At 41.3% G+C, this 18787-nt stretch overlaps 1 protein-coding gene across 1 annotated transcript in view; it reads right to left on the bottom strand.

Annotated features, from left to right (window-relative positions):
* LOC118429444 overlaps positions 1-18226 on the bottom strand; it is a gene marked incomplete in the record, with an annotated part of 40353 nt that extends 22127 nt beyond the window's left edge. Inside the window, 17 exon segments of the mRNA XM_035839929.1 lie at positions 2056-2110; positions 2579-2753; positions 3226-3302; positions 3791-3915; positions 4288-4399; positions 4569-4731; positions 5013-5086; positions 5524-5663; positions 7101-7237; positions 7399-7552; positions 8392-8512; positions 8696-8849; positions 9187-9289; positions 9809-9964; positions 10219-14916; positions 15787-16048; positions 17797-18226. Coding sequence (XP_035695822.1) covers positions 2056-2110; positions 2579-2753; positions 3226-3302; positions 3791-3915; positions 4288-4399; positions 4569-4731; positions 5013-5086; positions 5524-5663; positions 7101-7237; positions 7399-7552; positions 8392-8512; positions 8696-8849; positions 9187-9289; positions 9809-9964; positions 10219-14916; positions 15787-15946 — 6604 coding nt within the window.
* Between the last annotated feature and the right edge of the window lie 561 nt (positions 18227-18787).

The raw sequence follows: 18787 nt of genomic DNA, 5'->3' as shown, positions 1-18787 counted from the left end.
ACACAGCCATGTATGTATGTACACACTTACACTCACTGCGTGTGTACACATAACTCGTGTATGTGCGTATACACAAGTATCGTGTGTGTGTACACACAGCCATGTATGTATGTACACACTTACACCCACTGCATGTGTACACATAACTCGTGTATGTGCGCATACACAAGTCTCGTGTGTGTGTACACACAGCCATGTATGTATGTACACACTTACACCCACTGCGTGTGTACACATTACTCGTGTATGTGCGCATACACAAGTCTCATGTGTGTGTACACACAGCCATGTATGTATGTACACAATTACACCCACTGCGTGTGTACACATAACTCGTGTATGTGCGCATACACAAGTCTCGTGTGTGTGTACACACAGCCATGTATGTATGTACATACTTACACTCACTGCGTGTGTACACATTACTTGTGTATGAGTGCATACACAAGTCTCATGTGTGTGTACACACAGCCATGTATGTATGTGCACACTTACACTCTCTATGTGTGTATACATTACCCGTGTATGTGCACATAAATGTACACGCTCATGTGTGTGTAAACACAGCCATGTTTGTATTCGCACACTCTCTTCGTATACACATAATATGTATGTATGTCTGCAGAAATCTCATGTAGACGCAAAATATTTATGCAATATGCACATGCGCATGCTTGAGTATGTGTTATAAATAAAACGTGTGTTCGTACTCTCATATGTGCACCATACTTTTTTTATTATGCATACATGGATATTCTTATGCTTGTTACAGGGTTCAGGATCCAAGATATCTTTCGATAGAACAACCTCAGTAGAATATTTTATAGCTGGAATTTTAAGTAACTGTAAGTATTTTAAAGGTTTTACGGTACTATCTTATTCCGTATTATTTTGTATCAATTCAAATCAACAGTGTTTTCCACTCAATCTGTTGCTTTTTTTGCACTGGAGTGTGCGTACAGATCAACCTGTTTTACGACAAGAACACCAGGTCAGCGCAGTTAAGTTTAATCAAGTTCAAGGTCCCTAGTCAGTGCAACTCCGACACTGTAACTATAGACGCCACAGCTAGACCGTTATTAACTTTCTGTTACCAATATTTAGCTACCGAGACTACATTCTAGACATCGCCTTTTTCGTGACGGTCGCTAGATATCAACTTAAAGCTTGATTTAAAGACAGACATCACAACCCAACAGCATATGAATCATTGTGTCACTCCCGTAAATGTATGTGAGAATATTTCAGTGCATGAGCGTCGTAAGACGTGTGTAAGCGCAGGGGCGTGTGTGTGTGTAGGAGCAGGGTCGTGTGTGTGTAGGCGCAGGGTTGTGTGTGTGTAGGCGCAGGGTCGTGTGTGTGTAGGCGCACCAGGGCCGTGTGTGTGTGTGTAGGCGCACCAGGGCCGTGTGTGTGTGTGTAGGCGCACCAGGGCCGTGTGTGTGTGTGTGTAGACACAGGGCCGTGTGTGTGTAAGCGCAGGGTCGTGTGTGTGTAGGCGCAGGGCCGTGTGTGTGTGTGTAGGCACAGGGCCGTGTGTATGTAAGCGCAGGGTCGTGTGTGTGTATGTAAGCGCAGGGTCGTGTGTGTATGTAAGCGCAGGGTCGTGTGTATGTGTAAGCACTGGGTCGTGTGTGTGTGTAAGCGCAGGGTCCTGTGTGTGTGTTTGCTAGATGTATATGTAATGCATCATTATTGTATGTATGTAATTTTGCAACATTTGGCCCTCGGTACCCTGTCCCTGGTGCTGAACAACATTAACCCATGTATACCTATCCCTGTGCTGAACAAAATTTACATCCATCCCTGTCCCTGGTGCTGAACAACATTAACCCATGTATACCTATCCCTGTGCTGAACAATATTCAAACATCCATCCCTGTCCCTGGTGCTGAAAATCCTCCATGCATTTAACTTTCACCATTTGGAATTTATCCTTTCAATGTTACGACAAAAACAAGTGACATTATGGTGATGATACTTCCTTACCTGCAGGACTTGCTCGCCGGAGGAGTTTGGGATTCAAAGGATATCCACTACCCTCGATCTGCACAGTTATCACATCATTGAATGGGTATGTGGTTCTCACTTGGCCCACCTTTCCAGCAGCCTGAAAATCAATGTTGATTTTTGTTTGTTTGATGCAGGCACTGTTAGGATGTTAGCAGTTGATCTTTTTTATTCAAACACTGACAAAAATCCGACAAAAAGCTTGTTGTATCCCAAGGAGTAGTATTAGAGATATTTACTCACAAAAAGAGTATGTGCAGAAAGGTCAAACATAATATACATTATTTACCTGTTAACTTGCTGATGGAAGGAATATCGTTGATGTTGCCATTTTAATACACTTTTATGTAAAACAGTAGCCACAGCTACATAATGAATACACTGTATAGGCCCCCCAAACTGTATATTGTATCTTTATATGGTACACATTGCTGATTAATTAAGACTGTCATCTACACTTTTTAAATGGTCAATACATGTATAACAAATTCAGATTTTGATGGTATTGTATTGTGATAATGTTAGACATTAAGATCTGCCTTAAGTTTACCACAGAAAATTAGCTCACTTTGTAGTATCCAACTTGCCACCTGATGCAGTCAGTCTTCTCCTGAACTCGTTTGATCCTGTCCTTGTCAGCTTCAACTTTGACCCAGTCAGCAACCTCCAGTACACAACTGACATCTATCTGGCCACATTCTGCTGGGTCCACTTTCCCCAAACTCATGGCATTGATGCACCACCTTGAAAAAACAATGCATTTCAAATCAAGCGCCCCGTACTTGTAATGCTAGCTCACCTTATTCACTGGGTGAACTATATCCGTTGTCTGAAAAAGGCAGGATATTTAGTAATATCAAGTCAACGGATGGTAGTTTGAAATTCCAATATCTTTAAAATATTGCAGTTTGGAACTGCCATCCGTCGAAGTGATATCCCCAAATATCCTGCATTTAAACAAACCGAATATTGGTTACCGGCAGATAAAGGTGACCCAGCGATAAGTCAATAGTCAAAACTGCATTTAGTTTATACTTAACTCTCTCACTTCCAAGACTGGCAAGAGCTTATCTGGACACCAAAATTTGATTTGGTCAAAACAAAACAAAAGATGGTAATACTGGTGCAAAGGCCTAATGAGTAGAGTGTTTGCTTTAAAAATGGCTCACATGTAAAGTTTGTAATCTAGGAACATAATGTAACTCTTTGTACTACCTGGTACCATCTGGGTAGTAGACCACAGCATCACCATCAATGTCAATGTGATGAACAACACCAAAATCCTCCACCGACTGTCAATTCAAAGATACAGATGTTAATACAATGAGTGATGGAGTACAACACGTAATTATAAATTATGATTATGAGATCATAGCTGTTGTTTTGGTTGGTTGGTGGAAGACTCAGACTGTACGTTATCTCATTACATTATTGCAGTCACCTGATTTGAATTCCAGATTACCTACCAGGTTTCATTATTTGGCACAGTGGACAATATTTATATCGTACTATAAGTGCAAGAAGAAAGAGTATGAAATGTAGAAGTAAGATAAAAATGCAGGTCTGGATCTCTAAGTAATGACAGTCACACGTCTGCCAGAATCCAAAATCACAATTTTATAATCTGTCAGGCGCATGCTGACATTTTTCATGACAAATGTCTTGTAAGTGAAAGTAAAATATCCAGGTTTGATCTATAATCATTTTTTTAAATAAAGGTTTTAAGTTATCCCAGGTATCATTCTGAATTGTCAGTACTTAAATGCAATTAACACTTCACCTTATCCATCCTGTCCACATATCCTCCATGGCAAACTTGATTGGTTTTGAAGGTTTCTGCATCCACATCCACCCTGACATAATCTCCATCTTTTATGTGCAAACCATCCAAGGATTCTCGTCCTTCTACATTATGTAATTAGAAAAAGGTATGTCATGATTCTTACATATAATGCAGTCCAAATTGACAGTTCAAAACAAAGCTAAAGGTTCACTGGCTCAGAATGTATTCATCCTGTATTTTTTTCAAAACGTAAGTATTTCTTGCACTGTATTCGTGGTATCAGGAGATATTGATATATAGTCAAAGCAAATAAAAAGCATGGTTTTTGTGCACATGCAGTTCACCCTTGTAGGTGATAGGTAAATTTACTAGTATGATCATGAGATTTGTGCTTTCTAACTGAGGTACTGAAATGCCTTCCAATGCACTATCCATTCTGTCTCCAAATGCAATTATTCAACAAATTAATAGTTAGATAGATTATACAAACATACTCAGAACTGCCCGGGACAGAGCTGCAGGGTTGAACCACCAGCTCATTCCTGTCACATCTACTTTAACTGATCCATCCTTACATCTCATCACACATCCTGTCTTCCCAAGGGCCTGAAAGAAACAATGGCACAATTAAGAGCACTACATAAGATGGGCTTTGACTTTATAAATAACATTAAATAGGACTGTTTATATCATAGAACTGATTGTAAATCTTTAGGCTGTCTTCCTTAATCATGGTAAAATGTTACAATCAGAACATATACTGAGGATCCCCTACCGCTGCCATATCACGGCTGTAGCCACCATGTTTGCTCTGGATCCTCTTCAGCTGTCTCCTATCCGTTATTATTCGAACAAGTTCACCTTTCTGATAGGTCTCTCCACCCCTCTGCTTGACTCGGACACAGACTTTTGTCAGACACCCAGGAACCAAGGACCATCTGGTAATGATGTACAAGGACCACATTTAATGCAGCTTAAGGGAGTTACTTGAAGACTTATGGTTTGGATTTGGAAAAAGCTGCATGCATTTTCCTCATACAGTTTGCAATTTTAGTTCAATCTTTCTTACTGTGTAAGATTCTTCATCGGCAGGTTTATTGTATGTCAACTACATGTATGTTGAATCTTCAACAGTTGAGATCATCAACTGTCATTCTGAAACTACACATTAAGGAAATGATGAGGCATTAAATAAATTTTGAGTAATGTCAGACAATACCTTCCATGATGTGGAAAATGGACAGTGACACTTTTAGCTGAAACTTGAGTAGCTCTTCCATCCATCCCTATGACCTAGAAATTGGAGAAATAGCTAAATGCTTTATCAATGAAGTATGCTGTAAAAAAAAAAGGTAATGATATTATGCAACTATCAATGAAGTTTGGTGTAAAGATTTACACGAAACAACAATGACAAACGGGGTTCATATCCTGTACTCGATGAACTTTTCGTGGTGGTTTTGATTTCACGGTAACACCATGCACTGTAGTCTCTTACTGTTATGGAAAAAGCAGCCACCGCGAACATTAAACCACCGCGAAAGTTTCTGCATTTACAGTATACAAAAAAAATGTACTATGATTAAGCAACATAATCCTTCCAAACATGCTGTGTGAAATATGTGGAATAGACATAATAAATTTTAAAACATATTGTGTAATGGGTACAAATGTATTGAGGAAATAACTAATGTTAACCTAAATAGTAAAAGTAATGTAAAATTTCTTACTTGTAACATTGCTTCATCCCATTCCAGGCCTCCTTCCCGTTGTAGAATGGGCAGTGTTTGTGCATCAGTAGTGACTCTCACTTTGTCTCCTACTGCAATGACATGGCCTTCTTCCTCATCAGAGTCATCACCCTCGCCAACTAATGAGTAAATGACATAGAAGAGGACTTAAGATTTCATACTGCTTATGGTTATTGTAATACAAGCAAGATTGAATGATATTTCCCTTGATAAATCAGCATGGCTGGATGAATTAAACTTTTAAAGACGCAGTATCATTATTATGATGAATGAATGAATGAATGAATGACAGGTTTATTCGTTCAAAACAATAAAAACGTACAAGCTTCTGATAGCAGCCCAAGGGCTGAATTGGTGGGCTTGTTAACAGTTAAAAATGGCTTAAAAACTGTTCCAACTATATACATATGTACATCAATAATCACATCATTACGCAGACTTATTTACAAACTGGGAAGGTAGAAACACATAATTCATACAATGTCGTCATTGAGTAGTGAGACCATATAGTATATTGGACTTTTCCTTAAACGAGAGGTGTTGGCTCTGGGGACCTGCAGTTTGTTGGCTGAACGTGTATTTCTGCCAGTAATCTCCTTACGACAGGGAGGGAACCAGTCCCTGTAGGTCGGGGATCTATACAGTGAACGAGCATAAGAACTGCATAGGTCATGACGTCTCTGAGACAGTGATGTGAGGGAGAGTTCAGTCAGTGCCGAGCTGTAGCAGGTATAGTTCTGTCCGAGGATTATCCTACAAGCTCTCTTCTGCACTCTTTCAATTGACTTACATTCAGCAACAGTCAATCCTGGATGCCACACTTGGCATGCATATTCCAATACCGGGCGCACAAAACCAATATAGACAAGTACAAGGTCACCAGTAGTTAGGCCATACTTGGACAGTGTTCTTAACATGTACAGTCTTTTGTTTCCCTTCCCAACCATCGTTTCGACTTGTTTAGACCACTTCAGGTTGCTTTGGAGGATGACACCTAAAATGCGGGCAAACTCGACGACCTCCAGCTGTGTAGGACCAACTGTGATCACAGGTGGGGGTGGGGGGTTCTTCATGAAACAAAAAACAAGGACTTTACATTTCGACGGATTCAAAGTCATGAGGTTATCTTCGGTCCATCGGGCCAAGCCGTCGACATCATCTTGGATGGTGGGCGCACTGAGCACGTGTCGTGGCTCCAACAAAGACAGGTCGTCGACAAACTTAAAGGTGTCTGCTGTTGATTGGTCGACAGGAACCGCGTCATTCACCAGTACCAAGAAGATCAGTGGACCTAACTTGGTGCCTTGTGGTACTCCACATGTTAGTGTCTGCCATTCAGAAACTTCCCCTTGGTACTTGACGCGCTGGCGCCGTTCAGAGAGAAAGCTGATAATCCACGGAACGACGGACGGGCGCACCCCGAGCTCGATCAGTTTGTTGACGGCAGTTTGGTGATGGACAGAGTCAAAAGCACGTGAGAAATCCGTAAGTACTAGTGTGGACATATGGCTTCGTTTGTCAGCTGTTTCCAGCAGCTTGTGTGTCATTATACTTACCATGCTTCTTCAACATGCGTAGCAGTCTTGCCATTTTGCTCCCTTTTCTGTCAGTTTCATCATCAGTCTCTCCTGCACAGCTATGACACATGCCACAGTCTGCACATCCTCCTGTCTTCTCCCTACATCCACAGGGGCTAGGGAATATGAATAAGTAGGTGAACAAATTTAGTAACGCGTAACTTTCTACTGTTTGCATCTAGTGTAACTTGGTTAGCACTTGTTTCAAGCAAACTAAGTACAAGCGCTTGCTTAATCAGCACTTTTACTTGCCCTGGGCAATTGGGCCAATAATTACCTCCCTCTTGAGCGGAAAGGCGAGCCTCGCAGATTACAGTCAGCTCCGTTGGCCGTACATTCACCACATCTAGTGCACACTTTGGCCACCCCACTCTTCCAGTAGTGAAGTCCTTTGTCACAGTTTACTGAATGTCTGGAAGTTCCTGAAACACCTAAAATAAAATATCCTGGTAAATTTCATGATATTCAGATGTATCTATTTCTGTGTGGATACAGTGTATACTGTCTTGAAAAGGATGAGTGACTTTTTACACCAGACTGCTGCTAATTCTCTGTTTGTACCAGAATACAGCCAAACCTTCTCCTGCTTTACATGATGTGAAGAAAAATCCACCATTGTTTATGATGGCTAAGTCAGTACCAAGGACAACCACAATTCCCTCATATCTGCAACCGTCTCTCGTGCTCAGGTAATTATATAAGGCTTGGTAGTATGGCAGAATTTCACAAGGGAAAGATTGAAGTTACTCATATCAGACATTTAACAAGACAAAAAGGTGCAAAACAAGTATTTTAGGTGCATAATCGATAAGGGTAATTTCAATATTAGGAGAATTATCAATATTTCGATGCTGTATTATACTGTTTGACACTCGCTTTATCAGATCAACCTTACATCATGATCATTACAAATTAAAGCCAGTGCCACATAGCAGGAATGCTTGCATGATGCGACGTCTGTGAGGTCAAAGGGAAATTCTTGGCCAATGTTTGCAGGGTAGTTTACAGGTGGAAAATATGCTAACCTTGATTTTCTAACATTTTTTAGATTTGGCAATCTTCGAGCAAATTTGGCCAAAGGTCATTGACAGTGTGATGAGAAAAGTTTAAAGAAAAGTTTTATAGTCACAAAACACAAATATCATAATGAATGATCAACAGTTACTCATTTCCAAATTTTTATTTTATGAGTTTACATACATAGTACATTGTACATGACTTTTGTATGTACTACAGGAAGGCATTTGTACTCATAGAAAGGACAAGATACCTTTCTTCATTGTTATCTTTGTCACTGCTTTTGCATTGTAAGTCCAAGTCTTTCCATCAACCCTTAAGCGAAGGTCTCCTTGGTGAGTGATCTTCGTGACCCTTCCTATCTTTCCAAGAGTCTGAGAATAAAATCAAGAGAATGGTCAATTCTACTGGATTGTCAAATGCCTGGAGAGATAAGAAATCAAATTGTCAGTGACCTATTCAGGGATGAATTTCATGGACGCTCATAATATCAAAGCATGGATGCAGATATGTTGGTTGTATTCGAAATTAACTTGAAGCTCTTAGCCGAAACTTACTCTCTCCATTGTTTCCACCCATTCACCATGATCCTTCTGCAACTGTTTGATCCTCTCTAGATCATTCCCAATGGCCACCAGGTCTCCTTCCCTGATGATGCCAGAAAGGTCGGCTGTTCCTACTTTTCGAAGAGCTGCTGGGTTGATGCACCATCTACAAAATGGGAAAAGAACACTCAACATTCTGCAAACTCACCAACAGGATACATCCATGCCTTCCTCTAAAGGGGACCAAAGAGCTAGAGGTAGGCTCCATAGTGGCTATGTATTATTATTGGTAAGTAAAATCCCTTAAATGCCAATATTATGCACGCATGCAGTATATAGGGACCTAAAATAATATTGCAACAATGGTAGCAAGACAGGACAATCATATTATATCAAAAAGCATCATCATTATCATTATTGCCGCTTGTCAGTGTGTAGCACTGAGGAGGGCTGCTGTTGTCTTCCATAGTTATACACAGTTACATTATAATCAAATAACTCACACTCTGTTATGCTTTTTGTAGAACACACGTACATCCTCGTCATCATCAATCCGAATGGCAACCCCTGTACTCGGATCCCCAATTGCCTGCAGAATGAAAAATGCTATTCAGCAAAACTGTAAATTTCATAATTAAGATGATGGCAGCTGTACCATCATCCCTCAAATGTGGGGGTCCATGACGTAAGTAATGAGGATGCAGGAATCAGTTCACACAGCTAAATCAGGTCACATTTGTATCAAGCTCAGTAACACAATGCTTTATTCATTATGGTTCAAAATTAATGTAGCTACAAATGCATGGCATGCATAGATATGTGGTCCAATTTTAACTGATCTTGCTTGGGTAATGCAATTCCTGAGCTGACATACATTTTGTGTTGGCTACTAGAAATGTCTGTATGTCAAGTTATGTAGCCAATAAATGAGGAGTGACATGTATACACTCAGGTATATTATTAGAATAATGGAAAAAATGAAATTCATTTAGTACTTGACAATCTGACAATTCATTCAATTTTAATTTGTAAGATCCAGTTGGGTTAGACAAAACATGAAAAGTTGCACTTAGAGCAATCACCATTTCACTATGTCAAATGTGGTCCATGCTACATCAGTTATACTGCTGCCCAGCACAGAACATACCTTTTCCAAATCACGCTGCATTCCCCCATGTCCTTCCTGTAATAGTTGCAGGGTCTCCACTGTCTTCACCTGCAGCATGACTTGGTCACCTTCATGGATATTTCTGCTGACTGCATCTGACACAACCTGATCATCTGATGGAAGGTAAATTAAACATTAGTGTTACTAATACTTTTGCTTGTTCAACTTATAAATCCATGTTAAAGACAGCTAGGCGTTGATTACAAAAAAATTCTGAATCAAGATATTATCAATCATTATGTATAACTCTTTTGTATTGGCCTAAACAATGGCATAACATATGGAATTCAAACATCTGTTAAGATTCTATCCAAACATTTTACACTGTGGAGTATGAATTTTTTATAGATGGAAGTTCAAGACTCACTGGCAAACTGCACAGCTATGGTACTGCCATGGATGTCTACAGCAGCCCAGAGACGGCAAGACACATCCACTCCACTGAAGAACAATCCTTTCTCTTCTCCATTGATGGAGTAGAAGACATCACCTGATGAGTCCACCATGTACGTCACCACATACCCCTGCTGTGCAAGCTTGTCATGAAGAGGCTTTATCCAAAACCCTTCCTGAACCTCAGGGTAAGAATGTGCTGGTAGTGACTCAACTGACATGTCCTGTGGATTGTTGGAAGTGAATCCAATTCTCATGGAACCTCTAAATTTCTTGCTCTCCACAATCTTCAGGTGGATGTTACATTCCATTTTGATTGGAAACTTGGTGAAGCAAATACCATCCGTGTAACATTGGTCCCTTCGTGCAGTTGTACCATTGTTTCCGATCTTGATATTTTTTCCGTGAACTGTGGGATGGAAGGTATCATGTTGATCTTTCCATTTGAGCCGTGTGTGTGTGCGACCACAATCTGATGATAGTGTGTTCACTGTCTTTGAGCTGTAGACTGACACACTTTGCCTTGCAGTCTTTGTATTGAAGACAGGAACACCTTTCTCTTCAAGCCCTCCAGCTTTGGAGACAGACACACTTTGGCCTCTTGATTGGTCTGTAGTAGAGACAGGTGTGCCCTGCCTTCTTGGTGCCTGTGCACTTGTGCCTTTTCCATCTTGTTCAATTGAGACCATCAGACTTGGCACCACTGGACTTGAAACAGATGCACCTCGTTTCTTTGACACCTCTGAACTTGACACAGGTTCATCATTGTTCCTTAACACCCCTGAGCTTAAGCCAGATGCCTCTTGCTTCCTTGGCTCCGCTGAACTTAAGACTGGTTCACCTTGCTCCTTTGACTCCTCCGAACTTGAGATGGCTTCCTTCTCCCTTGACATTAACACAGATGTGTCTGGCTTTCTTGATGCCTTTGAACTTGAGGCAAGGTCGTCATTCTTCCATGATACCTCTGAACTTGAGACTGGTTCATTTTGGACTTTTGACTCTTTTGAACTTGAAACAGATGCCACTGTCTTCTTTGACTCTTCTGATTTTTTCTCATGTACCTCTTGCTTCCTTGACACCTCTGAACAAGAAACAGGTTCATCTTGCTTCCTTGACACCTCTGGACTTGAAACAGGTTCATCTTGCTTTGTTAGCCCCTCTGAACTTGAAACATGTTCATCTTGCTTCCTTGACACCTCTGGACTTGAAACAGGTTCACCTTGCTTTTTTGACACCTCTGAACTTGAAACAGGTTCATCTTGCTTCCTTGACACCTCTGGACTTGAAACAGGTTCATCTTGCTTTGTTAGCCCCTCTGAACTTGAAACAGGTTCATCTTGCTTCCTTGACACCTCTGGACTTGAAACAGGTTCACCTTGCTTCCTTGACACCTCTGGACTTGAAACAGGTTCACCTTGCTTTTTTGACACCTCTGGACTTGAAACAGGTTCATCTTGCTTTGTTAGCCCCTCTGAACTTGAAACAGGTTCATCTTGCTTCCTTGACACCTCTGGACTTAAAACAGGTTCATCTTGCTTTTTTGACACCTCTGGACTTGAAACAGGTTCATCTTGCTTCCTTGACACCTCTGGACTTGAAACAGGTTCATCCTGCTTCCTTGACACCTCTAAACTTGAAACAGGTTCATCTTGCTTCCTTGACACCTCTGGACTTGAAACAGGTTCATCCTGCTTCCTTGACACCTCTAAACTTGAAACAGGTTCATCTTGCTTCCTTGACACCTCTGGACTTGAAACAGGTTCATCCTGCTTCCTTGACACCTCTGAACTTGAAACAGGTTCATCTTGTGTTATTGACTCCTCTGAATGTGAAACAGCTTTGTCTTGCAACACCCCAGCATGTAAGAGATGCATATCATCATCCACCTCCATTTCTGAACCAGAAGCTGAGAAATATTCCTCAGTCTCTGAGTCAGATACTGAGGTTGGTAACTGCAGCTTGGTTCCTTGGCTGCTGTTTGGAACAAAGGTCAAATGCCTGTCAGTCACATTAAGGCTGCTAACATCAGAGACACCAGAACCAGTCATCATGAAGGTTGTTACATCACTGTTAGAATCACCATCTTTCAGTTGGACGACTGGCTGCAGGGATTGGTCAGAGTCATGAGATGGTGTGGATCCCTCAGCAGACACAGGATGCTGTCTTGACCCCTCTTCTGTTAAGTCTACTGGACTTTCTCTTGGTGATTCAACCTCGGTTTGTATCAGGTTTTCTTTGACATGGCCTGAATCATTTACATTTGTGTCAGCCATTGATTGTAAAGACAGTTCAGTGTTAGGAAGTGGTGTGGATCTCGGGCTAGAGTCAGTATGTTGCCCTCCTGACATATTTAACTCTTGGTCTACTGGGTACTGTTTGTCTGGAGATTCTATTTCTGTCTCCATGGACTTTCTTTCTACACAAAGTGAACCATGGGTATTGTTATTGTCAGAATTACTGTCTTCAAGGTTGGTCACCTGTTGTGTGTGCTGTTCTGAGCTGGGACATGAAGTAGAGCCAAGACTGGAGCCCTCTTCCTTCAATACCCCTCCTGTTATGTCTTCCTGTGGGGGTTGTTTTGCTGTTAGCAGGTTTAGATGATCATGAACTGACTGTTCACTTTGAAGTTCATAAGTGTCCAAATGATTACCTAATGATTTGACCACAGGTTGTTCGGAGTTGTGACCTGGGATGGAGTCCAAACTGGAGCCATCATCCTGCCTGGATTCTGTTTCATTCTCTGAAGTCTGTTTTGATGTAGATTCAAACTCACCCTCTGCTGCGCTTCTTTCAACATGAACCATTCCTCCATTTTCATCAGACTGTTTGTTAGAAACAGTATCTGAAGGTTTAACACATGGTTGTGGGGAATCTTTGGGGTTAGGAAGGGGTCTAGGTTCCAGGTTTGAGCTACCTTGTTGGTCTTCAGATACATCCACATGTTGGTCAAGTTGGTTTTGTCCTGGTGGTGACTGTTTGTTTCCGTTACTGTCAGAGTTGTTGTCTTCAAGTTTGGACACCTGTTGCATGTCTTGCTCAGAGCTTTCAACTAGAATAGAGCCCTGGCTGGAGCCAATATCATGTTCTCTTGAGTCCTTTCTACTTATGTCCTCTACACCCGACTGGTTATTCCCATCAGTGTCAGAATTGTAGTTAACCAAAGGCTTGGCCACTGGTTGTAGGCCCTGTTCAATGCTATGAAGTGGTCTTATTCCCAGACTAGAGCCAATTTGCTTGCCTCTCGATACATCTGTACCCAGGATGAGAGGATTTTGCCATGATGGTAATGTCAATTTAGCCTCCATCAATTTTTTTTCTGGAACTAAACCGCCAGGTATCATTTGCAACGGCTCCTTCCAGGTTGGTAGCAGCTGGACCAGATTATCAGAATGGTTTGCTTGGACAGGTAGAAGCTCCATACTTGCCTTCATCTCTATCTCTGACACTGGTAAATTGATGACACCAGTTATGATGTTCTGTAACTCTCTTTTAACTGATGTTTGTGCCTCTTCAAGCTTTCTCAGCTTCTGGTGCAAATGTTTCATTTTTGCCATAATGTCCTTACCTCCCTCAGGTGAGGTGTGAGAAATATGGGGGCTGTAGGACTGACTTGAATCATAGGACTGTGCTGAACCTGTGAGTGATTCCCCCTGCAGAACTGGTTTTTGGTGGGTACTAGGACTGCCAGTGTTGCCACTGTTCTGAGAAGTATGGCTTTCATTTGGCAAAGTAGAATCATGAAGCTGCGTACCATTTGACCTTTCCCGATGCAATTGCTGGTAGTGGACAGAAAGAGTATTGTGGCGTTGAGGATCATAGGTGTCAGAAGGTTGATATGGAACACTTTTGTCTTGCATGAACTCTCCCTGTTTCCGCTGCCTTTCTTGCAAGTAAGGACTTGATGGGCTTCCACCACATTCATTGCCTAATTTATGGGAAACATAGCCACCATATTGCTGATTCTGTTCCAAAATAGCTGACTTTTGCTGGTTGGCAAGGTGTTCACCTTGGTGCTGAGCCGAGTCAGAATGCTGTTGTTTCACTGCTGGCCTTTGTTTATACAGACTGCGCCTTTGTTGGTTCAGATATCTTGCGGATGGTTGGGGTTGGTGATGTTGATGTACATGGCTCCCACCAGTATACTTGTCATTGTACTGTTTTGTACCGTAGAAATCTCCCGGTGGTCTTCCATAGTATCCTCTATGTCCATGAGAAGTGGGGCTGCCATGTAGTTGGTTCCGGTTCTGATATACCATAGAACTGCTGTATGGACTTCCGTTTTGAAATTGTTTGGTGGTGGGTGTGGGTGTGGATGGTTCCATACCTGTTCCATGCCCACTGTCACTGTTGGGTGGTTCACCTGAATACAGGTCTGGTTCAACTTCCTCAAAATTTCCAACACAGGTATGCTGAGAGCTGTATGCGTCTACTGCTTTGCCATAGTATTTACTGCTCCTTCCTCCTGCCACATGCTCGATCCTATGAAGATGACTTGGGTCACTATCTTGCTCCTGACTTCCATGCTTCCTTTCGTACAATCGCTCCTGACTATGTGGTCCTCTCCCATTGTAGACCGGCTCTTTTCGTGCTGCAGGTTTGTCCGTAAGTTGACCAGAATGTGGACTCAAGGTTTGATATGCCCGATACGGCACCTTGCCCTGATGATGGTAACCTAGATTGGGGGGAAGTGTTCCAACCTAGGTGTCACTGTCTCGGTTAAGATGCATGTAACATTGTGAAGGTGTTACAAACACAGAAGGTAACTGGGTGCCAAGTTTACCTACATGATAGCTAGTCAAAATGTTACAATATTGAATAAGCAAAAGTTAGTCCAAGTCTACTTATGTTTCTATTCCATTAGGTTCGACATGGCAGAGGCAGGTAATGGGTCTCCTAATGCTGTTCCCAATAACATGTGGCAGGAGGAAGGAGCAGTCCAAGTCTAGTTAATACATGTACAACAAGGAACCCCATACCTCCATGACATATTAGAGCTTTGTAAATTTCTATTTTACTTTGTTTCACTGATAACTAGTAAGTGCCAAAAGGCATATTCAGAATACTAAAAGGATAAGATTATTGGTTGGGCCATAGTATGATAGGTCTATACTAGGTACTAGGAACTAGGTAGGTAGAAAAAGTTAGTGTCACCTCCTAATAAGGTTTGTGTTGTGCAGGCCAAAATTTCGTAGAAAGCAATTTTCCCCATATCTGTGTATTCAGACTTTTGTTCAAGCTTCCTGACTACTTAGATTCATATTTTTTGGCCCAACTTTTATTCTTTGCATGCTCACATGAATTTGGGGTTACTTGAAAGGGTGTGATCCATACAGTTCACGTAATCAAATCAATATGGCCCTAATGAGGCAAATTGAATTGCATACAACAGATTGATCATGACTACAACATTCATTGTTTTTAAGTCTTCATGCAATCTTATATGGTAAATATGTAAACTACTTGTACTTAATTGGTATGATTTTGTCAATGATTACAATTTGTTAGGTCAATTCAAACTGCACTACTACTACATGTAGCTTACCTTTGGCTGCAGCTGGTGAGAATGAAATTTCTTCATGTTGAGTAGGTGCACATTCACAGTAGCCACAGGTATGATTTTCTGGGCTTGGGTGGACTACGTACTCACTACATGTACATCGCATACACCGTCCTCTGTATATGCCTCTCTTGTCCTTGCCCATTGCTTCGATCAGATCCTGATCAAATTCTCATGATGCAAGTCCTTGCACTAACAGTTCATCATTGATGGAGGCAATTGCTGACAGAGCCCTTGTTCCAGACTTCTGTGGAGGAGAAAAGACTGAGTCACTACATTGTGTCACAAGTTGAACTTGCTCATTTACAAAATATACCTTTAGTTTTATTACGATCAAACCTCAGGTTTGGGACCCTCCAGTCGACACCACATAAAGATAGCTCCCTCCATATCATTCAATAGTTAACCCAGCCCTGTTCCTAGCAACCACCTGTCCTGAGCAACCACCTGTCCTGAGCAACCACCTGTCCTGAGCAACCACCTGTCCTCAGAAACCACCTGTCCTCAGAAACCACCTGTCCTGAGAAACCACCTGTCCTCAGAAACCACCTGTCCTCAGAAACCATTTTCCTTAGTCCCTTGAGTGATTGTTGAATTCAGGTTTGACTACCAGCAAAATTGATATACTATAAACTCTAAAACATACAGAGCTTAATTTATTGTGTCTGTAACTACTATTTTTCTCTTCTCATTAGATTAATTAAAATGCACAAATAGCTCTTTCATTGTAGAGATTTTGTGAAGCAGCAATTACTGTCAATGAACAATGAAAGTGCTATGCTTCAAACTCCTGTTGAAAATGAAAGTGAAAGTAACTTCCTCCAGACAGTTGTGGCAATTATCTAAGTCATAAAAAAGGAAGAAATGAGACTGTGCTACACTCTTCTGTTATATTAATTCGAAAACAAGGTCAAGAAAAGCCTGAAATGAATTACGTGTTTTGGGCTGTACGACAGAAAATAGGACGTGATAAAATGACCCTGGCAACAAGACACTTCCAACGTTATATTAAGTAAATTGTAGCGAAGGACTAGTATCCCAATGAGATTCTGTCTGCTGGATACATTACCTTAGGCTCAAACGTAGCTGTAACGCCTTTACACCATTAATGAAGCTCTTGTGATTTTACCTGTCCAAAAAGACTCGTGCCTCGTATAGAATGGCATAGGGACTTTGCTCATTGACAAGTTTCTGCTTTCTCACCAAGAATCGAGAATTCTGGGATATCATTGTATACATGACGTAATGTTTCTTCAAGACAACCTCTGGACCGCGACGACGTAATGGTTTGCGCACTTGTTAGAACCAGTAACGTGCTGTAAGTTGGAGTTTTCAACGCAAATGAAAAACACTGTACAATTTCAATACACCTTCAGTAGAATAACTCTCTTTCGCACACGGTGCGAAAACGATTACACTAGTACTAGACAAATGGATAATAAACACACAGTAAGCGGTACAAAGGCATAACGTTACATAATTGAAATTTCGGAAAAGCTCGCAACATAACACATATTGTCATGGATTTTTTGTATCGCTACTGGGGACTACTACGTTAGAGAATTCACAACGGTGCTATATACATGTAGGTGACAGTATCAAATGCATGTCTTATATTTGATTCGCTTCCCGATTTTATGTTCTTTCAAGTATCCACACAGCGCAGCACTTCCGGGTTTGGAAAGCTGCCACTCGGTCGCAACATTAACATTACTTCGCGTATTTTAGCCTTGGGATTTTCGTAACAATTAATTGGCAAATTATTCCTAAAAGCGTAAGCCATGCATACTTCATCACTAGGAATGTTTGTTAAACAAGGGAGCTTAAGTTCAACATAATTGCTTGAGCATTACCTCCAACAATAATATCACCTGGGCTATATGTATTGGGCGCTTTCTTAGTTGCTCCAGGGGGAAAAAAAGTTACCGAAATCTTAAATTATGTTTCATTGTGGCACTCGGCGGTAGAAGAGATTACTGATGCATGGATACTCACTTGTTCATCGGCCAGTGTGTTCTAAGAAGGTTCCAGAATTTAGAGCTCGATATAAATGACTTCACTGGGACTTACCGACGACTGAGGGGATTCCCCACAGTGGTGTTTACCAAAGCCTGGTGCGCAGCGCATGATAAACAAATAAGTCACGCAATAAATACGACGGTAAAAACAAACTTTCTTAAGTACGAAATACGAGTTTATGAACGCCGGATAGACGTTTGATATCTTCTTATGTATTACCGATTGTAAGTCTGTCGGCCCTGGCGACAAAAGAAAGAAACTTTAAAAGTTGGGGTCAATGAGAGGTCAGTTTCACATCGATGACTCATTTTGTCGGTAGCTGATTGGCCAACGAGTGCTATACCGTCGTTCTTGTGGTACTAGTTTATCAGACGGCAGGTGGAAAGTACCTTAGTCACCGAACGGGCAGTAGAAGGAACAGTTCTCGTCCCGAGAAGTGAGTACCGCAGAAATCACATAGAACGTGAACTTCCATTCCATCAAGTCTCCAGACAAGCTGGAAAACTGAGTAGTACATACACATGTATGACGAGTTTTCACTTCCGCGTTACGTTCATGGTAACTTGAAGTATATGCTCTGCGCCTAGCGCCTGTATTTTTGACCCGAAGCCTGCGTAATGGGTATGGTCGGTGCCTGCCTCGTCCACATTTGTACAACATTGATTCTGAGACTTAAACGTACATTTTAGTTATGTGTTTTGCCACACGTCTTACTGATAAGTGCGTCGTTATTGTCGATTTTTTTCTATTTACATTTTACGCATCTGACGTAACAAAACTTTCACTTTCACTTTGAACAATCGTTTTGAATGTGACTACGAGAGCCGCAGTCCCCCAAATTAAGGCTCAATCTTCTTCACAAAATACGTTTAGCAATCACATACTTTATGTACAAGTAGATTGAAACAATGTAAGTTTTTAAGCATGACATTCTAGCCTACGATTTTAAGGAAAGCTAAAGCCGTAA

The sequence above is a fragment of the Branchiostoma floridae genome, chromosome 13 (assembly GCF_000003815.2).
Source record: "Branchiostoma floridae strain S238N-H82 chromosome 13, Bfl_VNyyK, whole genome shotgun sequence".
Classification (NCBI taxonomy): domain Eukaryota; kingdom Metazoa; phylum Chordata; class Leptocardii; order Amphioxiformes; family Branchiostomatidae; genus Branchiostoma; species Branchiostoma floridae.
This window is presented reverse-complemented; position numbering and strand designations above follow the sequence as displayed.